The sequence below is a fragment of the Typopeltis vanoorti genome, chromosome 3, assembly GCF_054136105.1.
Source record: "Typopeltis vanoorti isolate ZY-2024b chromosome 3, IOZ_Tvanoo_1.0, whole genome shotgun sequence".
Lineage (NCBI taxonomy): Eukaryota > Metazoa > Arthropoda > Arachnida > Uropygi > Thelyphonidae > Typopeltis > Typopeltis vanoorti.
The window spans coordinates 93,068,345-93,091,327 of NC_143551.1; the positions used below are offsets into that span (position 1 = coordinate 93,068,345).

Genomic DNA, 22,983 nt, shown 5'->3' on the forward strand with positions numbered 1-22,983 from the left:
CACAAATATTATTATGGAAAAAAAGTAAAGGAGTTCGAAAACAAGAACCAAACATCTCAAAAGCTAACTGACAAAGACGTGTGCAAAAGGGAAAAAAATAATAATAAATTGCATAAAAATTTGCTAGCTAGTAAATGGAACCTTATTCTTGTTATCTGTAATCTATATACCATATTATTAAACAAAATTGATATTCAACTTAGTTCTTTATTGTATGCAAATAACATTATAATCTTAAATAAATTTGCTATATTGTTTAGCCAAATTAAATAACTGATGTTATAAATCTGGTATGAAAATCAGCAATAAAAACCAACCAAGAAGTATGAAAATAGGTACAAACATGGAAACCGTCAGTAGCATTCTCAATAGAAGCCCCTAGAACAAGTAAAATATTTTATTTATCTAGGCACAGTTTTCAGCAGAAATAGCAAATTAAATATGAAAATACATAAACGAATAAACAAGGCTAGCATAGTGACATACAGAAGATAATAAATCTTATAAAGGAAGGTTATAATAAATTCTAATGCCAGATGCTGCATAATGGATATTTATCACAATCTTTTCATATTATCTTTTCATATTTGGAATACGACAAGGATGTCTACTATCTCCCTTATTATTTATACTAGTGTCAGATCATCATACTTTAAAAGGAACAGAAATGACACATATCAGAAGAATATCATGGAAAATAAATAAAATTCTGAGTGATCTAGATTATGTATATCTATGATGATGATGATGATGTATGTCTAATTGCTCTCACACACACACACACACACAGATATCCAGAATAAGCTAACCACATTACAAGAATTACTGAAAGTTGGTTTGTAAATAAATATAAACAAAATGAAAAAAAAAAGATTAGAATCAATGTGAATAACAACGTACCAAGTAGAAATGAAATGAAAAAATTGATACTGTTTCAAATATTACATATCTCGATAGTGTTTTATTCACAGATGGAGAGCAGCTACAGATGTTAATATAAGGATTCAAAAGGCAAGAGTGCATATGCTGAATTTAGTAGATTACGAAAAATATTCACACCAATACTAAAATAAACATATTCATAATAATATATAATGGTACAAACAACACCAAGAGGGAAAAAAATACATTTACTAAACTCACTAAAATTTACTGGTTTTCTACCCAGCATCATCAGAGCACAATGATAACTGTGATAGGCACATAACACTAAACCAAGTAATTGTAGAAACAATTTAAATTGTAGCTGACACTTAATGTTCTTACATGGGATCCTCTATGGGTCAGATAACTACAAAGTTAATAAAGAAAAGTCTGGCTATTAGGTCTTAAAATGATACTCTCCCCAGATCTTTGGTAAATTAATGCACCTGCTTAATAAACTGCTTAGCTATTCTTGAATCAGCATCAGCAATGAAGCGCTAAGCAGTTTATTAAGCAGGTGCATTAATTTACCAAAGATCTGGGGAGAGTATCATTTTAAGACCTAATAGCCAGACTTTTATTAACTATAATAACTTCAATGTAATACAAATGTTTTCCTCCGTTTAATCCTATGTGAAGGAGTATCCAGAATATGATCTGCCAATCCCAACTTGCCATACATATAACCTTGGATACAATTTTTGTGTTCTAATAACTTTGTTAATTTCAATGTCAGCAAAATTCAATCCTTTATAACTTCCAGTCATACTTTTGATATATTGAAATATTCAGACAATACAAGGTTTCTTTCTTCTTGGGATAATTCTAATTTAAATATTTCTTAGTATAAATGTCATCTGCTAAACATTCAAGGAATTAGGTTTTTCTCTTTTCTCCAGACATTTCTTTATCTCTGAACAACTGTTAACTCTACACAAATCTATGCAATCATTGAATACTGCTTTCTCACATTTCAAGTGGTGTCCATAAGGGTTCTCTAAAAATCCTGTCAAGAGGACAATTAAGATGATTAACAACTAACTTTCATTAATTCAATTCACTTTCTTTAGCTCAGTTTCTGTTGCTCTTTTTCTGCAAATATTTCTATGGTCACTGTCCATCACTACTAATATTGGTAATTGTCCCACTCTCATCTAAATCTGTTAAAATGTGCAGTGGCTATTCAACACTCCTTCACAGTTAAACTCCAAACTCAGTCAATAAAATTTTCTTCCTTTCTTCATTCCCTCTACTGCTGTCTTTTGCCACAGATTTCCTTTTTTCCTAAGTTTCAAGAATGTAATCAGGTCTTCAAATACAATGTTAACAAGGTTCTTCTTTCTCCTCAACTTTCTGACTGTCCATGGTACTTATATACTATAGGTTGAACCTCTTGTGTATCAGATCAGTATAAAAAGAAATTATTGTTCCATTACGCTTAAAAATAAATTTCTGAGTGTACGTGCAGATGTACAAAAGTGATGTAGGTTATTAATCACATGTGATGCTCAAGTAATTAAATAAAATATATTTCAGTAATATAATATAATATATACCATATATGTCGGCATATAGGATGACCGGCATATAAGACGAGGCCTAAATTTTAGGTTTTAAATTTATGTCGGTTGTATAAGATGACCCCCCAGTTTCTTCTTTCTTGTATTAATGCAACGATAGGTATTGTTGTTATATCCATTATTTTTATATCTGTGCATATCCGTTATTTTTTTGCATAGCACAGATTTAGTATTTACGCAAATTACTCTAATTAAAAGTGATTAGCCCCAATTTTAATTAATTATTAATTTTGCATTTTTTTTAAATTTTAGGATTATTAAAATTGTTATCATTTAAAATCATGGAACCAGCAACAAAATGAAGAAAGTATGAAGCTCGATTTAAAATAAGGCTAATTGAAATGGCAAAGCAAACTAATAACTGTGCTGCTGCTGCAAGAAAGTTCGACATAACCGAGAAGTAGGTAAGAGAATAGAGGAAGAAAGAAGATATTTAAAAAAAAATTTCCAAAGAGAGTATTGCTAAAAGTAGAGACTGTAATAAAATCATTTAAAAAGTGTGGTATCTCTAATATTATGCGATGGTACAGAAGATGATCTGTTGTGGGACACTGATGACGATGAAAACGAAATCAATTTACCAGATTCAAACTGGGATCCATATGATGATCATTTAAAGAATGAATCTGAAGAACTATTTTCAACAGATCATGAAGAAAATTAATATGAAAATTGAGGTCAATAATTATTATTTGTTTTTTAAGACTCACATTTATTGTAACATATTAAATAAATTTATGTAACAAAAAATTAATCTGATTTGTTTATAAACACTGCCTATTTTCTTATGTAACGATGTATTGTAACTACCTAAATGTTCATCCAAGAAATTAAGCTTCCCTTTTTATACTCGCTGTAAAAGACAACCCATGATTTCGAGGGGTTTTCTGTAGTATTTGAGAGTTGTCTTATACGCCGACATATACAGTATATTATTATTATTAAGAGAGACCTCCAGGGAGTCAGAGACTCATCGAGGGAGGCCACATACTACACACACACCAGCTATCATGCTTATTCTTGAAATCATTCACACTGCTTGCACTCACAAAATCCAATGGCAATCCATTCCAATCATGCACCACCCTCTGAGAGAAAAATCTAGCCCTCACACCCTTTTTGGTGGCCTTCATTCTCAGCTTCCAAGAATGCCCTCTCGTCCTTTTCCTAACCTCCATAAATTGAAAAATTCCTTAAGTTGAAATCCTATATGACCCTTTCAGAAGTTTATAAGTCTCAATCATATCACCCCTCTTTCTCCTGTTTGCTAGTGTCTGCAGTCTACAAATTTTCAATCTGTCTGCATAATCAGCATTCCATAATCCTGATATCATTTTTAACGCTCTCCTTTGTACTCTCTCTCCAATATATATCAGAATCACAACTGAAACCAGGAGACCAGACCTGTGCACAATAGTCCAAGTGAAGCCTTGTAAAGAGGCAAAATAACATTCTTATCTGTACATGTGAACGTTCATTTCAGCATTGCAATTATTTTTTGAGTTGTATTTGCAATCTTTGCCACATGGCCCCTAAACTTCAACTTCCTATCTATTAACACTCCAAAATCCCTAGTCTCATCAGTTTCTTCTAGCCTAATCCCACCAATATAATACGACATTGGATATCTAATCATGCCGAAGTGAATGACTTTACATTTACTGACATTGAACTGATACCCATTTTCCCATGCCCACAATTCCAGACTATTCAAATCATTCTGCAAAGACTCCATATCAGCAGCATTCCAAATTACCCTACCTATCTTTGCAAATAACTCCATGTCGCTTGTCAAATCCTTCCCAATATCATTAATGTACAGATTAAACAAAAGGGGTGCTTAAGGGTCAAAGCTGTATAACTGAGAGGAGACCTCCACATAGCCTTTAAAGGAATGCAGAGAACCGACCAGGGCTTCTGACCTAATGTCCAATCCTCACCTTCTTGTGGTGCACGCTGTTGGGTATCTACCTGGATACTGAATGAACGAGGATGGGCTGGCAATTTAGGATTTAGCTGACCAAATTGTATTCTTATTGGCTTAAACCAATATACAAAATGATGGTACAACATGACAAAATTTCATGCCGGCTGGGGAGTCACCAGGTTAAAAAAAGCCCCTGTTGTTTTTGCCAGGGAACCAGGGTGAACAGCAAAAAGTCAGCTACTGGAACAAATCTGAAAGCACACCCCCTACTCAACATCACCAGAGTTAAAGATCAGTACTATCAACATAACAAGCCTGAATGGCAAAGAAATGGAGCTAGCTGAGGAATTAGATAAGTACCACATCGATACAATAGGGGTGACTGAAACAAAAAAGACAAAAACTGGTGAGATCTTTCTGAACAATAAATACAAAATGTTATATTCAGGAAATGGCAATCAAGGAAAAGAAGGGGTAGCCATAGTATTCAACACAAAATACAAGGCTAATCTTCTTGAATGGCAGGCAGTCTCAAGTAGAGTGATGTGGGCAAATATCAGAATGGGAAATTGGACAATGAGACTTATTTGTGCCTATGGTCCCACAGAAGGTTCTAGTAAGGTAGAAGTGGAGCAATTTTTTGATGCTTTAGAAAAAGCAACTGACAAAATGAAAAAGGAAAAGTTGGTCCTTGTTGGGAATCTAAATAGCAGAGTAGGAAATGATTGTCAGACATACAAAAATATTTTTGGGAAAATTTGGAGAAAAGAGCAAAGCTAATAATAATGGCAAATACCTGTTGGATTTCTGCTCAGGACATGGACTGGTTATTACTAACACCATGTTCCAACATAAAAATGCACAAATTCACAAGGAGAGAAGAGGCAAGTAATAAGAAAACTCTCATTGACTATGTTATTGTTGATAGTGAAGTTTTCTCCTTGGTACAGGACCCAGAATGTACAGAGGATTTGAAATTGGAAGTGATCACTATTTAGTCTTGAGCAGGATAAAACTGAATTTCATACTAAAAAGAATCCCATGTAAGAAAGTTTTAAAGCGAATAAAAGTTGAGCAGCTCTCGGATGTGAACTGTAGACTAATATACACAAAAATTATTGAAGAAAAAATGAAAGAGTTTGAGAACTGGAACCAAACCTTGGAGATTCAGTGGCAAGCTCTGAATCAATCAATTTTTTGATTGATTCAAAAAATTGATTGATTCTGCCAGAGAGGCATCTGGTGAGGTTGTCTGCAAGGATAGAAAAATCAGAAATCCCTGGTGGACACAGCAAGTTAAAGAGGCAATGAAGGGAAAGAAGAAAGCTTATCAAAAGTTCCTGGCAAATATCAGCTTGTGCTCTTAGAGAATGCAGAGACAAATGTTAAGAAAGCTAAACGCTATGTAAAACTAGCTAAACAAAAGTCATGGGAGGACTTTGGCAAGAATATAGAAAATAAATATCAAGAAGGTGGAAAAATATTCTGGAGGTTGTTGAAGAAGCTTAGGAATGGAGGAAAGAGTGCTGTAAAAGGAGTTAGAGATGATAAAGGTGACATGAAAATGGGAGAAAAAGATATCCTTGAAGTATGGAGTAATTACTTCGAAAAATTGCTAAATGAAACAAGCAGAGATAGCACAGTGGTAAAAAACATTCAACAGGCATACAGTCAGGAATACATATCCATACTTGAAGTAGAAAAAGTCATCAGAGGCTTGAAATGTGAAAAGGCAGCAGACGTATATGATATTCGACCAGAAATGGTGAAATATGATGGTATAGAAGTCTTACAGTGGCTGCACTGCATAGTTCAGAAAGCCTGGACAGAGGGACGAATTCCCAATGATTGGAGTAGAGCTCTAATAGTACCCATATATAAAAAGGAGAAATAAAACTGAATGTGAGAATTACAGAAATATTTCCCTACTGAGTGTTCCTGGCAAGATCTATGCAAGCATACTTGAGAAAAGGTGGAGAAGAATTGTGGAAGAAAAGCCTGGTGAAGAACAAGCTTGATTCAGGCCAAATAGAGGCTGTCAGGATCAGATCTTCACTTTACCACAAATAGTTGAGAAAGCATGGGAATATAACAAAGATCTGTATTTAAGTTTTGTCGATTTGGAAAAGGCATATGACAAGGTGCCAAGAGAGAAGCTATTCAATACGCCACAGTTATATGGTGTCAATGGGTCATTATATCAAGCAATACTTAGTCTGTATTTGAGTTTTAAGTCGGTAGTTAGAATTGAATGAAGTACAGGAAGATGGTTTAATGTCAAATATGGTGTGAGACAAGGATGTACATTATCCCCTCTGTTATTCATTATTTATATGGATCGCATTATGAAGTAAAGTGGTATTAAACATGCTATCACAATTGAAGGTGTTAATGTCAGCTCTTTGCTTTATGCGGACGATGTTATGCTTCTAAATAAATCTGCTACAAGTTTGCAAGAGTCCCTGACTAAATTGAATAATGTTGTAATAGATATGGTATGAAGGTCAGCATTAAAAAGACAATGAAAATAGGTAGAGTTGTTTAAAATGTCAATTGTGTTGTAAACGGGGAACCTGTGGAAGAAGTAAAACATTTTAGCTACTTAGGTACGATTTTTACTGAAGGTGGTAAATTAAATATGGAAATAGACAACAGAATCAACAAAGCTGATATGGTAGGAAGTCAATTGAATAAATTCATATGGAATAAGAGAGAAATTAGTTGGAACACTAAATTAGCTGCATACAAGACAGTGTTCAACCCTATTTTAACTTATGGATCTGAGAGCGGGTCAGAAGTAAAACACTTGACCAATGGCTAGAGACCATAGATATGAGAGTCCTGAAAAAGATTAGAGGCATGAACAGATGGCATCAATGGCAATATCATATTAAAAATAATGATATTAGGAAAGAACTTGACATTGTTGGCATCCAGGAATGCATTAGCAGAGCTAATCTCAGGTGGTATGGTCACTTAAACAGAATGGGCGAGGAAAGATTAGCAAAACAAGTGTTCTCTGCCAGGTTGGCAGGAAAAACGACTCAGAGGAGGACCACGATATGGACTGATATGGTACAATGTGCCTTAGACGATAGATAGAAATATAAGATCTGATAATATTGGAGTGTTGACAAGTAACAGACTGATTTGGAGGAAAATTGTATATAGGAAGTTAGTAATGATGTAAATTTTTCATGTAGTACTATCATATCCTGTAAATCCCCTTAAGGTACATATTTGATGATGATTATGAGTAAAGAAATGTGGACCAAGAACTGATCCTTGTGGTACACCACTTGTTACCTTAAACCTTGCAGACTCAGATTCCCTGTATACCACTTTTTGATATCTGCCAGTTAGCAGTCCTCTTATCCGTGCTAATATTGTATAACCCAAACCCATTTTCTCCAATTTATGCAGTAGTCTGCCATGTTGTATTCTTTCAAAAGCCTTAGTAAAATCCAAAAGTATCATGGTGTATCCATTCCCCTTGTCTAGTTCAATGGTAACATTGTTACAGAATGCGAGCAAGTTGCTAAAACATGACTTTCCCTTAGTAAACCCATGTTGTTCATTCCAAAGTAGAGATTCACTGTCAACCACATTTCTGAATATGGGCCCTAACCAATTTTTCCAAAATCTTTACCACCACTCCTGAGATACTAATTGGTCAATAGTTGGATACATCGGTCTTTGCGCCACCTCATATTAAACATCCTGGTCAAAGGAATGGCCAGTTCAGCTGAACACTCTTTTAGATCACGTGCTGATATTCCATCAGTCCCTATTGCTGAATTCTTATTCAGTTTGTGCAACAGCTCTAATACCTCGGCCTCACACACACACCTGCATTTCTTCATCTAGTGAAGAGGTAACAGTGAGCTCAATGTTGAGTTCACCAGGTTGATAGCTTCACAAATTGGGCACATTAACTGAACAACCTCTCCTGCATCTGTAACCCTCACGCCATCTGGATTTAAAAGAGTTATTCTTTCATATTCATTCTTTCTTTTACTTGCAGCATATCGATAGAATTCTCGTGGGTTGTCATTAGTATGCAGAGCAGTTTCTTTTCATAATCAGACTGCTTTCTGTACAACAGTTGTGACTATTCTAGCCTGCTGCTTATAATTTTCATAATGGACATCATCCTTATGCATGGGGAAACATTTAAGTACTGTTTAAATGCTTCTCATGCACTGTTGATATTCTTTCCATCCAGCAACCGATCCGATTCCAATGAACTCAGTATACTCCTCAGTTGGTCATAATTTCCTGCTTTGTAATTCAGCATGTAACCTTTTCTGAATGGAACATTCATAAACTTAGTCACTTCCCAAGTGAGTACCGCATGATCACTGTCACCAACTGGAGGCAGAATAGTTATGTCTTTAACTGAAATGACACTATAATCTAATCTAGCACTCTTTGAACTCGAGTTCCTTTTGTCACATGCTGCTTGAGGAAGTTGTCCTGCAACAGCTCAATAAATGCATTTTCATTCTTCTCATGAGATTCTACTGCTACCCAATCAATATTTCGATAATTAAAGTCTCCCATTATGATTACTCTTTTTGCACTCACCTTTTCTATTTGGTGATGCATTTCTTCATCACCAGCAACCGATCCACCAGGTCTGTAACAACACCCCACTATGAAATTTGTCTTGCTAGATTACACCTCACACCAGATGGCTTCAAACTCACTGCTACATGAAATATTGTTAGTAGTATCATTAGCAGCACGACCTCTCCTATCTTTCCTAAAAATACTGTACCCGTGACACTCGATACCAGTTAGTAGGTCTGATTCTGATAGCCAGGTCTCAGTAATTCCTACAATCTGAGGTCGCAACATATTCACTAAGGCAACAAACTCTACCCCTTTGTTTCTGATACTCCTAGCATTCGTGTACAAACAAAATAATATACCTGAATGTTCTTTTGTATTCTATTCCTATCATTAACACAATTATATACCATTATCGCTCTTATACTCATATTCACACCATTCCTCCCTTTATAATTTAGTTTCTATAATAAGTTTAGTTTAATCCTTTATCCAAGTGTGAGCAAACAAAGTTTGCGCCTGAAAGTATCTTCAGGACTGGGGTAAGGTAGTGCAACACCAGGCAACTCGTTGCAAAGGTGGAGAAAGCTCTCATCACTCCTATCTCAGTATCTCCCATAATGCAAAGCACATCTCCTTGCAGATATGTGTAATGCTATGCATTATGGCAAGGGCCACTACCCATACCGGTTTCGACCTTTATTGAGGTCTCGTCAGTGGGAGCTAGGCCCAGTAGTGGAGATACAAAGGCTGAAGCAATAAGAGGTCATCCTAACCTTAATGCATTGCTAAATAGCCTTGCCTTAATGCATAGCATTACACATATCTGCAAGGAGATGTGCTTTGCATTATGGGAGATACTGAGATAGGGGTGATGAGAGCTTTCTCCACCTTTGCAACGAGTTGCCTGGTGTTGCACTACCCTACCCCAGTCCTGAAGATACTTTCAGGCGCAAACTTTGTTTGCTCACACTTGGATAAAGGATTAAACTAAACTTATTATAGTCTAACTAAGTGAAAAATAAACTCTCAAAATAATTTAGTTTCCCTGACTCTCTGTTAGGTCTCATACCATTTATTAGTTTTTCATATATATATATATATATATATACATATATATATTAAAAAGTTTTAATGACTGATACCGAGAGATAAAGAGATGACATGGTATATTTGAAAAGATACTACTAGTTTACTAGTTTCGTTGAATTGATTAACATCTTCAGGTATCACAATCAAAGAAGTATATAAAAAATTACAGAGACTTAAAATTGCATTAACAGAACAAGTACAAAAGACAGTAGCGTGTTTGAAAACAAAATGCGAGCTTGAGTTCCAAATAAACTAAGTAGAGTACGCGCTGTCACGAGTGCACCAATACTGAACAGAGGCAACATGTGCATCAGAGAGATTGAAATTTAGGCTGTTGTTGATATGGGAAGAATCTAGAGAAATTTCTCTAGATTTGACAATCTTTCTCTCGAGCTCATCATAGCGTCCAGTTCACAATGTGTTGGTGGCCTTCGTCTGAGTTAACTGAAAAGAGAACGTGGCTAGAGAGAGTGCTGGCTCTAGTCTTGTTGTAGGAGATATCTTTACGGTGTTCTTCCAAATGTAGAAGAATGGATTTAGCAGTCTGCCATAGTATGGCTTTCCACAATCACATAAAATCTTGTATACTCCTGGAAACTGAGTTGGTAGATGTTTCTCTTTAGGTTTACTAAGTGTTGAACGAAGTTTTGGGAGTAAAGCAAGTTCTGAAGTTAAACGACCTCTTGAGAATTTTTGCCAGTTTTGGTGAAAGAGAACTGATATAAGGCAAAGAGATGAAGGCTCTGGGAGAGGGGGATCTTCAGAAGTAGTTGAGTGACTGGGAGAAAGAAATTTGTCAATTTTATTAGGAGAGAAACCACTATTAATAAAAGTTTTTTTAAGAAAAAGGAGTTTATTTTCAATTTCTGCTTCTTCTGTAAGTAAAGATTTGGCTCGGTGGGCTAAGGTGGAAATAATACCAAATTTTTGTGGTGGGGGGGGGGGGGGGTAGTGATGGGAGGAAGCATGAAGGTATCTATCAGTATGAGTAGGTTTTTCTAAAAATTGAGATTTTAATACTCTCAGCACATCTGGTAAGTTTCAGGTCTAGAAAGGGGATGCAGTCATCAGATTCCAGTTCGAAGGTAAAAGAGATTTTTTCATGACACTCGTTTAGGTGGTCTAAAAATAAATTGAGGTTGTTGACGCCATCTTCCCAGATGAGGAAAATATCATCAATATAACGATACCAAAATATTGGTTTAAGGTGGATGGAGTTAATAGCTTTTTCTTTAAAATCGTTGCGAAATATATCTGTGAGAATCAGAGAGAGTGGGCTGCCCATGGCCAGACTTGAGTTTAAAAAAAAAAAAAAACTTTTTAATAATATTTCCCACCAAGTAAAAATGAATTATGACAATATATATATATATATATATATATATTATAAACTTACTTGCATTAGTGATACTGTTCGTTAAACCATCAGCTAACTGTATTTGTTGCTCACTGTCAATAAATCTTGATTCACTAGTGACTGATGATAGAGCAAAACCAAACTCTTTTCTACAGCTTTGAAACAAAGCATTGCCCATTTTTATTTCAGTAACTGGCTGGAATACATGCTTGAAAACAGAAGTTGCAAACTCTACATCTTGTGACTGAAAGTTTTTTTTCAACACTAATAAAACAGACTGACTATTAAACACATTCATAATATCCTGGTGTACTTCAACAGCACCAACGTCTTGCAGTCTATCTGCTATATGCTGTTCATGTGAAATTGGTTCTGAAAAGCCTTCTGGATGTTCTGTTTTTAATGCAATACAAGCAAACCTTTCAGATGAATAAAATGGCAGAAATGGTTTTGATGAATTCAAATAATGACCAAGTACCCTGATAGTTCCACTAAGCACCCGAACCAAAGCAATCCCATGAAGTACAAATTCTGCTGGATGTTGCAAAACTACAAATACAAGATTCTTCTCAGGTACTGGATGACAGCTGAAATAAAGAACATATGAATAAATGTACAACTGTATCTATAGGATTTCTTTTAAACATTTCTGTTTGAGATGCTGTTACTAGATACGTGTGACTTATTACATAAGAAAAATCTAAATGGAACAGCTGTTCCTTAATTCAATCAACACTAGCTAGTGCCATTTTCACATGTGCATGAAAAACATTGAAACTCTTTTAAATAATCATGAATTTCTGTAATTCATTTCTTACTGTTTCAGTAACTGTAATTATCGTTGTTTTCAACAATAAAACAATAAATACAGGGTGTCCCAAAAGTCACTGTGTGTGTGTGGGGGGGGGGTGAAACAATGTGATTCTCAAATAAATTGCATTATGACAAGTATATTTATTCTTTTTTTACATAAAAGCATAAGCTTTTGTAATGTGTTAGAGATGTTTTTATAATTTTCATTAATTTTTCAATGTTTTCTTTTCAGACATATAATTCATGATGAATTATGGATAAATTGTTGATTTATCCATAATTGGTGGATAGAAAAATTTATGAACTCAGATGGTTTTTAAGAAGTCCTGACATGATAATTATGTCAACTGATTTTACCACAAGTGTGAAAAGTTGCCTCATCACTGGATTTGATTGACAATTTCTGCAAACATTGCTGCTTGAAGTGGATAATCTTCTTCATGCAGGTCAGTGGATGAATTGAAAAAGCCCTATCACATCCACAAGTGGATGTGGTAGGGCTTTTTTGTCTCAGAGTCAAATGCAAAATTCTGTAAACTAATGATTTGGGTATGCTAATTCTTTGAGATCTCTCCCTAACTGATAATTTTTTGTCCTCTTTTAACATTTCTCAAACTGATTCAGTGCTTTCACATGTTGTCTCTGGGAGTCCACTTCTCTCATCACACACCGACCCAGTTCATTTAAATTTATTTACCAGTGCTCTAATCACGCCATCCTGTCTGTAGGACTGGATCTATGAAATCTCCTAGAAGAGCTCTGTCTAATTTTGCAACCCATCATTCTTTTGATGTGAGATGTTATAACAAGAATTTGCTCTTTGACAAAGACATCTGACATTCATCATAAATTATTGGTCCAAAATGAAAACATAGAAAAATTAATGAAAATTATAAAAATATCTTTAACACATTGCAAAAACTTATGTTTTATATAAAAAGAATAAATATACTTGTCATAATGAAATTTATTTGAAAATCACACTGCTTCACCAAATATGAAGTTACTTTTGGATCACCCTGTATATTCTATTATCCTCTATGTAAATATTTTCTGAGTAGAATTTACAATGGACTGATATAAGTATTAACTATTAGAAGTGGTTATTAGCAGGATTTTTTCTCCCAGAAACTCTGTTTTTTCATCCCACATACAGACAAATCGGCCCTTCAGAACACACGCAATTTACAGACAAAAAAATACTAGTTGCGGTGGGCGATAGATGGCGTTGATTCGTAGTAGAAGTTCGATGTAGTGGTTGAGACAGTTGTAGGTATCCTCCCGCGATGAGTCTTCGGACTCCTTGGAGGTGTCAGGAATAATAATAATAAAAGTGGATAATTCGATTTATGTTTAATTATATTATTTCAAAAGATGCAATAAAAGTCCTGCTTTTTCTTAATGAAATGCATATTTTTGATAGAAAGATAATTTATGAACTCCAAAGTCTAAAGAGGGACTTTATAAATATCTGAGCACAGAGTATAATATGCAGCACTTTTAGAATACTTAATTTTAATTCAATTTCATTTAACTGAACTGAATTTAATGCAGTTTAATTCAAAGGCATTTCTTAGAATTACAAAATAAAAATGAAAGGTCATTAGTATTAATAACTTACTTCCAAAGAATTGTGTAAGAATTAAAAATCAACCGTCCATCAGGATGAATTATACCTATTCATTAAATGTTGCAAGACTCAGCATGTAACAAATGAATGAACTGATTTACTGAAGAATTGCATTTTTTTTTTGCCACTCTATATTAAATAAATTAGGTTAATAATGATTTATCAATGAATTACTGCTTCCAATGTATCAGCTCTCAATTCTGTTAACCTTCAAGATGTACCAAAATTCTATAACCATTTCAAAGAAAAACTGTCAGATAACTTATTAGAATATAGTATGCTCACATAAATAAATTAAATTTATAAAACAAATGATAATGAGCAAGTCACATATTAGAGATCCTTGATTACTTTTTGGTCATTATTATTTTTTTTTAGAAATGTAACTTAAAAACAATTTGTAAATTAATTTATAACAGAGACTGACTGGTTCTCATCAGATAAGTATTAAAAAAATACATAAATAAAATAAAAAACCAAAACACAAAACTTTGTGTGTAAGATGTCTTGCACACTCAAATATAATTAAGATATAAATATAATAAAATTAATATAACCCAAGAAACACAAAACGAATGCATGCACATCTCTCTGACATCAGCTGCATGTAGCAGCTCATGTAGCTAAATTTTAACAGGTCTTTGCTGAAATAATCTTCATATCATTTGAAACTGAGGCTTCATGAAGTAACATATTATCAGGTTTGAAAATTATTCTTCATTTCAGAACATCCATACACTTGTTGATGGCAACTATGCTTTCCATTCTTGCAATACGCTGAATGCACAAACAAACATATTTTACATTTTCCTGTAAGGATAGGGAGGAGTCAAGAATAGAGGAATTGCCAACGAAGCAGCTCTGACAATGGGTGCTAAACCTCTGGCTGCATACTCCATTTTATCACTTCTTCTCCCTTCCTCCACTCAGCTGATCGGGGAACCAAAACACCTGCAGCAGCAACAGTAAAAGGTCATCATTTTGGTTCGCAAGTTGTTGCAAACTTTTCTGATACATTATTCTTATTGATTACTTACAATGTTAATATCATTTTCTCTAATTTTAAGTACAATATTTTAAACATGAATTATTTAACACAATTTTCAATACAGTTAATTTACATTCAGAAAAAAGGAATCTTACATTAATTTTCCTACATTATTTTAGCCTAAAAACCCTGTCAAACCGAGTTTGATAAATTAATTTATCGTACAAAATTTTACAAAGTAACATCTTCAGCGAAAGAGAAATCCTATTTTTTTAGAAGCTGAGGAAGCAATGGTTGTGATGTGTTTATGGCAGGAGAGGCTTGACGTCAGGATAATTCCAAGAAGAGAAATCTCAAATTGTCTGGAAATTTGGGTGTTATTGAAAATAATACTGGGAGAAAATGATCCTTTTTTATGAGAAATAAGACAGAACTGGGTTTTATTAGCATTGAAATTGACAAGGTTATCTGAACCCTATTGGAGGATGGCTTGGAGATCAGAATTGAGGGAGGGTGGTTGATGTTCTGTAGGTTGAGGTGAGTTGTGCAGAGTAAGATTTATCAAATGAAAGGGAGGAGTGCAAAGTGCTGTCATCTGCAAAACTGTGTATTGGGTTGGAGGTCAACTGAAGTAGGTCATTGATATATTTCAGGAAGAGAGAACAGAACCAGGCTCTGTCCTCTCTTCCTGCAGAGGCTGGTGAGAGGGCAGAATCTTGGGGAACCCCGACATTAGTTGAATGGTGAGAGGATAAGAAACCATCCACCACCACCACCACACATGGTGTACATCCAGACTCCTGGATGTACCACTACCCCTGATGATAATGCAAGTCTTATGACATGTGAAACTTATCAGGTTTTAATTGCTTATTTTTATTAAACTCCTTATTTATATTATAGTATGGTCTCAATACTGAAAACTTTCCACAAGATAACATATTTTCTAGTCTTCATTGGTCCAATAACTCTCATGCCAGTCCCAATCCTGGATAAAGGAGGAGGGTTGGTCAGATGAGTGTTGATGCTCTGAACGTAGAGAAAAAACACGATTGTTATCTGATGCCTATACAATCAATAGCTAAAACATGCCGGCTTGGACATCGTGCAGATGAACAAGGTCTGCGATACCAATTGAGTGATCAGGGGTTGGATCGAAAAGTGGGATACCAAAAGGAAACAGAAATTGAAACCTACAGAACTATTATCAATAGGAACATGGAATGTACGAACACTTTGGATGTCAGGAAAACTAGAATTACTTCACGAGGAAATGAAGAGATATCAGTGTGATATATCAGGACTGGCAGAGATGCAATGGACATCGTCATCAAGAGAGATAAATGGATGCCAAGTCATATGGCTAGGGCATGACACCAAGCATAAAGAAGGAGTTGGTTTCCTTCTTAACAAAAAAAGTTAGAAAGGCACTGTTAGGCTACAAACCAGTCAATGAAGGACCACAGTAGCAAGATTTCAAGCAAAACCATTTAATATATCAACAGTTCAGATATATGTACCCACATGTGACAGCACAGATGAGGATATTGATTTATTTTACACAGATCTGATAGAGACAATAGAAACAATACCAAAGCAAGATGTATTGAAGGAGATTGGAATGCCAAAGTTGGAATAGAAAATTATGGTTGGGAACACAAGATTCCAGCAAAAGGAGTGTAGAAAATGGATGCGGTGATCAAATGATGGCAAAACCAAGAACATGATTGATATGATTATGATTAAAAGAAGATGGTAACATCGGTACAGCAATGTTGAACTTTTCAAGGAGTGGGTATAGATTCGGATCATAGTTCAGTGATTGCAAACATCAAGTTGAAATTAAAAAGAAAATATAAACCCTATCATTAGGAACGAAGACAAACAGCAAGAATAAGTGAAGCAGAATATGAATAGTCGACAAAGAAAAAAATTCGAATCTAAGAGTTAAAAGAGTAACGAAGGCAATAGAAGACACAGTTGAAGAAACATTACCAGTAGAAAAGAAGATCAAGAAGTGGATTAGACAAGAAACACTGAAGTTAGTACAAGAGAAGAGAATGTTGAAGATAAGAAGGGATACATCAACAATCAATGACATTACAGAAGAAAGTGTAATGAGGTGAAAAAAGGAGTCAGAATGGATAGGATGAAATGGTTAGAAGCTCAATGCAGTAATATAGAACAGCACTATGGAGGGCATAAAACTAGGGAAGTGTACAAAATGATCAGAACCATTAATAAAAAGTGCCAACCAAAACATATCACAATTAAAAATGAAAAAGGCAAAGTATTGATGAATAGAGATAAAATTGTACAGCGGTGGACAAGATAGTGTAGTAAGTTATATGAAGAAAAACTAGATTTAGATGGAGATGGGAAACTGTTTGAAGAATTGAAGCAGATATCACCATCAAGTAGTGAGTATGACATGGACATTTTAAGAGGTAGAAAAAGCAATAGGACAGTTAAAACACAAGAGTCCTGGTAATGATAACATCACTGGTATCTTATATATCTCATCACTGGTAAATTATAGAACAATTGCTTTGACAAGTCACCTTGGTAAGGTGATGATGATACTGAAAGATTAAAAGATTGGAAATAAAATGTTGATCCAATGTTAGAGACCATAGATATGAGAGTTGTGTGTGTGTGGTGGTGGTGTGTGTGTGTGGGGGGGGGGGGGAATCAGTGCATTGAACAGATGGCATAAATGATAGAATAATATTAAATATAAAGACATTAGAAAAGAACTCAACATCATTAGCAGTGATATATGGAGGTGAATGGTTAGCAAGTAAGTGTTTGATCCCAGGTGGAATGATTTAGTTGTAATGCCTTAGAAGACCAAAATGTAAGATCTGAGAATACTGGAGACCTGAAAATAAACAGATTAATTTGGAAGAAAATTACTGTTAAGAAGATATTATAATGTAAACATAATTAGCCTGGGGGAGACCTGGCTCCTACCAGGCGCATCCCTCGGGTGGCGGATGAGGGGAAACCCCAACGGGTTGCTCCGAATAAAGAATAAGGAGTCGTGGACCAAAGGATGCAGAAAAGGAGTGGCAAGCTGGCTACATTATTTTGCCATTAAACTCTATGAATCAGGAATCTCCAATGTGTCAAGAGAATGTTACTGCATCCGAGGAAGCCAACGCGACTGTTCCTAGATCACACGGAGCAGTCGAGAAGGATGTTATGTGGTCAGCCAATAGAGTTTCTCATCTCTTAACTTTAAATATAAGGACACTGCTAAAATCTGGGAAAACGAATCTGATGGAAAAAGAACTTGCTAGGATTAAATGGGATATTGTGGGCTTGGCTGAAACCCACTGGACAGGAGAAGGAGTTAAAAACCTAAATTCAGGAAAACTATTTTACTCGAGCAGAGAGGATAATATACATAGAGAAGGAGTCACCATTTTAGTGAATAACAGTTTACAAAATGCAGTCATGGCCATAGAACCACATGGCCCAAGAATGATCGCTATTAGATTAAAAGGTAAAGAGAAAAATTTTCACTTTACAATAATTCAAATCTACACTCCTGACTAGTCACATGAAGATGAAGAAATCGACACTTTTTATGATGAGTTGATAGACAAGACTAATAAGAAAGATATATTAGTCGTGATGGGAGATTTTAATGCCAAAATTGGGATGTACACCCCAGGCATGGAAGATGTGATGGACAGGTTTGGAATTGATAACAGAAATGAAGGAGAAAGATTATTAGAATTTTGTAAAGCAAATAATCTATTTATCTGTAATACCCTTTTTTTCGATAGACCTTCCCACAAATACACATGGACCTCACCAGATGGTACAATAAAGAACTGTATTGATTACATTTTAATCAAACGCAATTGGAAATCATCAGTGCAAAATGTTAGAATTTTAAAAACTCCAGACTTCGACACCGACCATGAACTGCTTGCGGCAAAAATTAAACTAAAATTCAAGTACTGTAAATCACGAACTCTTATCAACAAATGGACCTGTCAAAACTGAAAGAGAAATTTATGCAAGACAACTATCAAACACTAATAGGAAATGAGCTTAGACGATTAACCTATGATAATATAGAAAATACATGGAATTGAGGTAAAAAAAAATGTTACAAGTACTGCAAGAAACATACTTGGTACAACATCAAGGCCAAATCATGAATGGATAACCCCTGAAATTTTAAATACTTTAGAAAAAAAAAAGAGCAGCAAAGCATATATTAAATATAAAAAATACAGAAGAAAATAAACAACATTATAAGAATCTTAAAAACAAGACTGATAAAAATGTGCATATCTCTAAAAATAATTGGTTGGAGTTTTTCGAAAAAGTAAAACAGTGCGAAGAAGCTAATAAAGGAAATGACAATAAAACTGTATATAAAATTATAAAAGAATTAACTAAGATCTATCAAGATAAACCACTAACAATGAGAGATAAAAATAATCTAGAAACTGGATCAATACAAAATATTCAAACAATTTGGAAGGACTACTATCAAACATTATTTCAAAAAGAATATGAGGAGGAAAGTATAACAGAAGAGATGATATATATGAAAAGGAACCACTCATAACTGCAGCAGAAATTGTAAATGCAATAAACCAAATGAAACTTTCGAAGGCTACGGGAAAAGATGAAATATCTACAGAACTCTGGAAATATGGTGGCAAGGAAGCCATTAACTTCTCAATCAAATTATTTAATCAAATTCTTTATCATCATCATCATCAACATCATCATCAAATTCCTGCCATGTACCCTCAAGAGGTGTACAGGATATGATAGTACTACATGAAAAAATTACATCATTACTAACTTCCTATCTACAATTTTCCTCCAAATCAGTCTGTTACTTGTCAAGACTCCAACATTATCAGATCTTATATTTCTATCGTCTAAGGCACTTTGTACCGTATCAATCCACCTATATCTTGGTCTTCCTCTGGGTCATTTTGCTGCCAACCTGGCAGAGAACACTTGTTTTGCTAATCTTTCTTTGCCCATTCTATTTAAGTGACCATACCACCTGAGATTAGCTCTGCTAACGCATTCCTGGATGCTGACAATATCAAGTTCTTTCCTAATATCCTCGTTTTTAATATGATATTGCCATTGATGCCATCTGTTCACGCCTATAATCTTTCTCAGAATTCTCATATCTGTGGTTTCTAGTCTTTGGTCAAGTGTTTTACTTCTGACCCAGCTCTCAGATCAATAAGTTAAAACTGGTTTGAACACTGTCTTGTATACAGCTAATTTAGTGTTCCGGCTAATTTCTCTCTTATTCCATATGAATTTATTCAATTGACTTCCTGCCATACCATCTTTACTGATTCTATTGTCTATTTCTATATTTAAGTTACCATTTTCACTAAAAATTGTGCCTAAGTAGCTGAAATGTTTTACTTGTTCCACAGATTCTCCATTCACTACATAGTTGACATTTTCAATGATTCTGCCTATTTTCATTGTCTTTGTCTTTTTATTGCTGACCTTCATACCATATCCATTACAACATTATTCAATTTAATCAGAGAATCTTGCAGACTTGTAGCAGATTTATTTAGAAGTATAACATCATCCACATAAAGCAAAGAGCTGACATTAACATCTCCAATTTTGATATCATGTTTAATACCACTTTCTTTCATAATGTGATCCATATAGATAATGAATAACAGAGGGGATAATGTACATCCTTGTCTCACACCACATTTAACATTGAACCATCTTCCTGTACTTCCTTCAATTCTAACTGCTGACTTACAACTCAAATAAAGACTAAGTATTGCTTGATATAATGCCCCATTGACACCATATAACTGCAGTGTATTGAATAGCTTCTGTCTTGGCACCTTGTCATATGCCTTTTCCAAATCGACAAAACTTAAATACAGATCTTTGTTATATTCCCATGCTTTCTCGACTAGTTGTCATAAAGTGAAGATCTGATCCTGACAGCCTCTATTTGGCCTGAATCCAGCTTGTTCTTCACCAAGCTTTTCTTCCACAATTCTTCTCAACCGTTTCTCAAGTATACTTGCATAGATCTTGCCAGGAACACAGTAGGGAAATACCTCTGTAATTCTCACATTCAGTTTTATTTCGCTTTTTTATATATGGGTACAATTAGAGCTCTACTACAATCATCGGAAATTCGTCCCTCTGGCAACGCCACGCTTTCTGAACTATGCAGTGCAGCCACTGTAAGACTTTTATACCACCATACTTCAGTATTTCTGGTCGAAGATCATCTACTCTTGCTGCCTTTCCTCATTTCAAACCTCTGACGGCTTTTTCTTCTTCAAGTATGGATATGTATTTATGACTGCATGCCTGGTCATTGTTTTTTACGACTGTGCTGTCATCACTGCTTGTTTCATTTAGCAGTTTTTCAAAGTAATTACTCCATACTTCAAGGATATCTTTTTCTCCCGTGATCATGTCACCTTTATCATCTCTAACTCCTTTTACAGCACTCTTTCCTGCATTGCTAAGCTTCTTCAACAACCTCTAGAATATTTTGTCACCTTCTTGATATTTATTTTCTATATTCCTGCCAAAGTCCTCCCATGACTTTTGTTTAGCTAGTTTTACACAGTGTTTAGCATTCTTGCATTTGTCTCTGTATTCTCTAAGAGCACAAGCTGACTGACTTGCCAGGAACTTTTGATATGCTTTCTTCTTTTCCTTCACTGCCTCTTTAACTTCCTGTGTCCATCAGGGAGTTCTGATTTTTCTGTCCTTGCAGAGAACTTCACCACATGCCTCTCTAGCTGAATCAATTAGGGCTTTCTTCAAGGCTTGCCACTGAATCTCCAAGGTTTGATTCCTGTTTTCCAGCTCTTTCATTTTTTTTTCAATAAACTTTGTGTATTTTATTCGAGAGTTCACATCTGAGAGCTGCTCAACTTTTATTCGCTTTAAAACTTTCTTACACGTTATTCTTTTCAATATGAAATTCAATTTTATCCTGCTCAAGACTAAATAGTGATCACATCCAATTTCAAATCCTCTGTACACTCTGGTGTCCTGGACGAGGGAGAAAACATCACTATCAACAATAACATAGTCAATGAGACATTTCTTATTCCTCACCTCTTCTCTCCATGTGAATTTGTGCACATTTATATGTTGGAACATGGTGTTAGTAATAACTAGTCCAGTCATTACTATTAGTTTTGCTCTTTTCTCCAAATTTTCCCAAAATATTTTTGTATGTCTGACAATCATTTCCTACTCTGCTATTTAGATCCCCAACAAGGACCAACTTTTCCTTTTTCATTGTGTCAGTTGCTTTTTCTAAAGCCTCAAAAAAATTCCTCCACTTCTACCTTAGTATAACCTTCTGTGGGACCATAGGCACAAATAAGTCTCATCGTTCAGTTCCCCATTTTCATATTTTCCCACATCACTCTACTTGAGACTGCCTGCCATTCAAGAAGATTAGCCTCGTATTTTGTGCTGAATACTATGACTACTCCTTCTTTTCCTTGATTGTCAATGGCTGAATATAACATGTATTTATTGCTCAGAAAGATCTCACCAGTTTTTGTCTTTTTTGTTTCAGTCACCCCCTATTATGTCGATCTGGTACTTATCTAATTCCTCAGCTAGCTCCATTTCTTTTCCATTCAGGCTTCTTATGTTGATACAACCGATCTTTAACTCTGGTGATGTTGACTTGGGGTGTGTTTTCAGATTTGTTCCAGTAGCTGATTTTTTGTTGTTCGCCCTGGTTCCCTGGCAAAAACAACAGGGGGCCTTGTTTAACCGGATGACGTCCCAGCCAGCATGAAATTTTGTCATGTTGTACCATCATTTTTTAATTTGGTTTAACTAATAAGAATACAATTTGGTTGGCTAAATCCCAAATTGCCAGCCCATCCTTGTTCGCTCAGTATCCAAGTAGATATTCAACAGGGTGCACCACGAGAAGGTGAGGATTGGACATTAGGTCAGAAGCCCTGGTCAGTTCTCCGCAGTCCTTTAAAGGCTATGTGGAGGTCTCCTCTCAGTTACAGCTTTGACCCTTAAGCACTCAAATTCTTTATACTGGAGTAATTCCAAGTAACTGGAAAA

The 22,983-nt window shown here is 35.1% G+C and overlaps 1 protein-coding gene across 1 annotated transcript in view; it reads right to left on the bottom strand.

Annotated features, from left to right (window-relative positions):
- Positions 1-22,983, bottom strand: part of LOC150108389 (polynucleotide 5'-hydroxyl-kinase NOL9) — a 148,310-nt gene that overhangs the window by 82,623 nt on the left and 42,704 nt on the right. Inside the window, exon 4 of the mRNA XM_090415794.1 lies at positions 11,492-12,039. Within this exon, the coding sequence (XP_090271920.1) occupies positions 11,492-12,039 (548 nt within the window). The remainder of the gene's footprint in view (positions 1-11,491; positions 12,040-22,983) is intronic.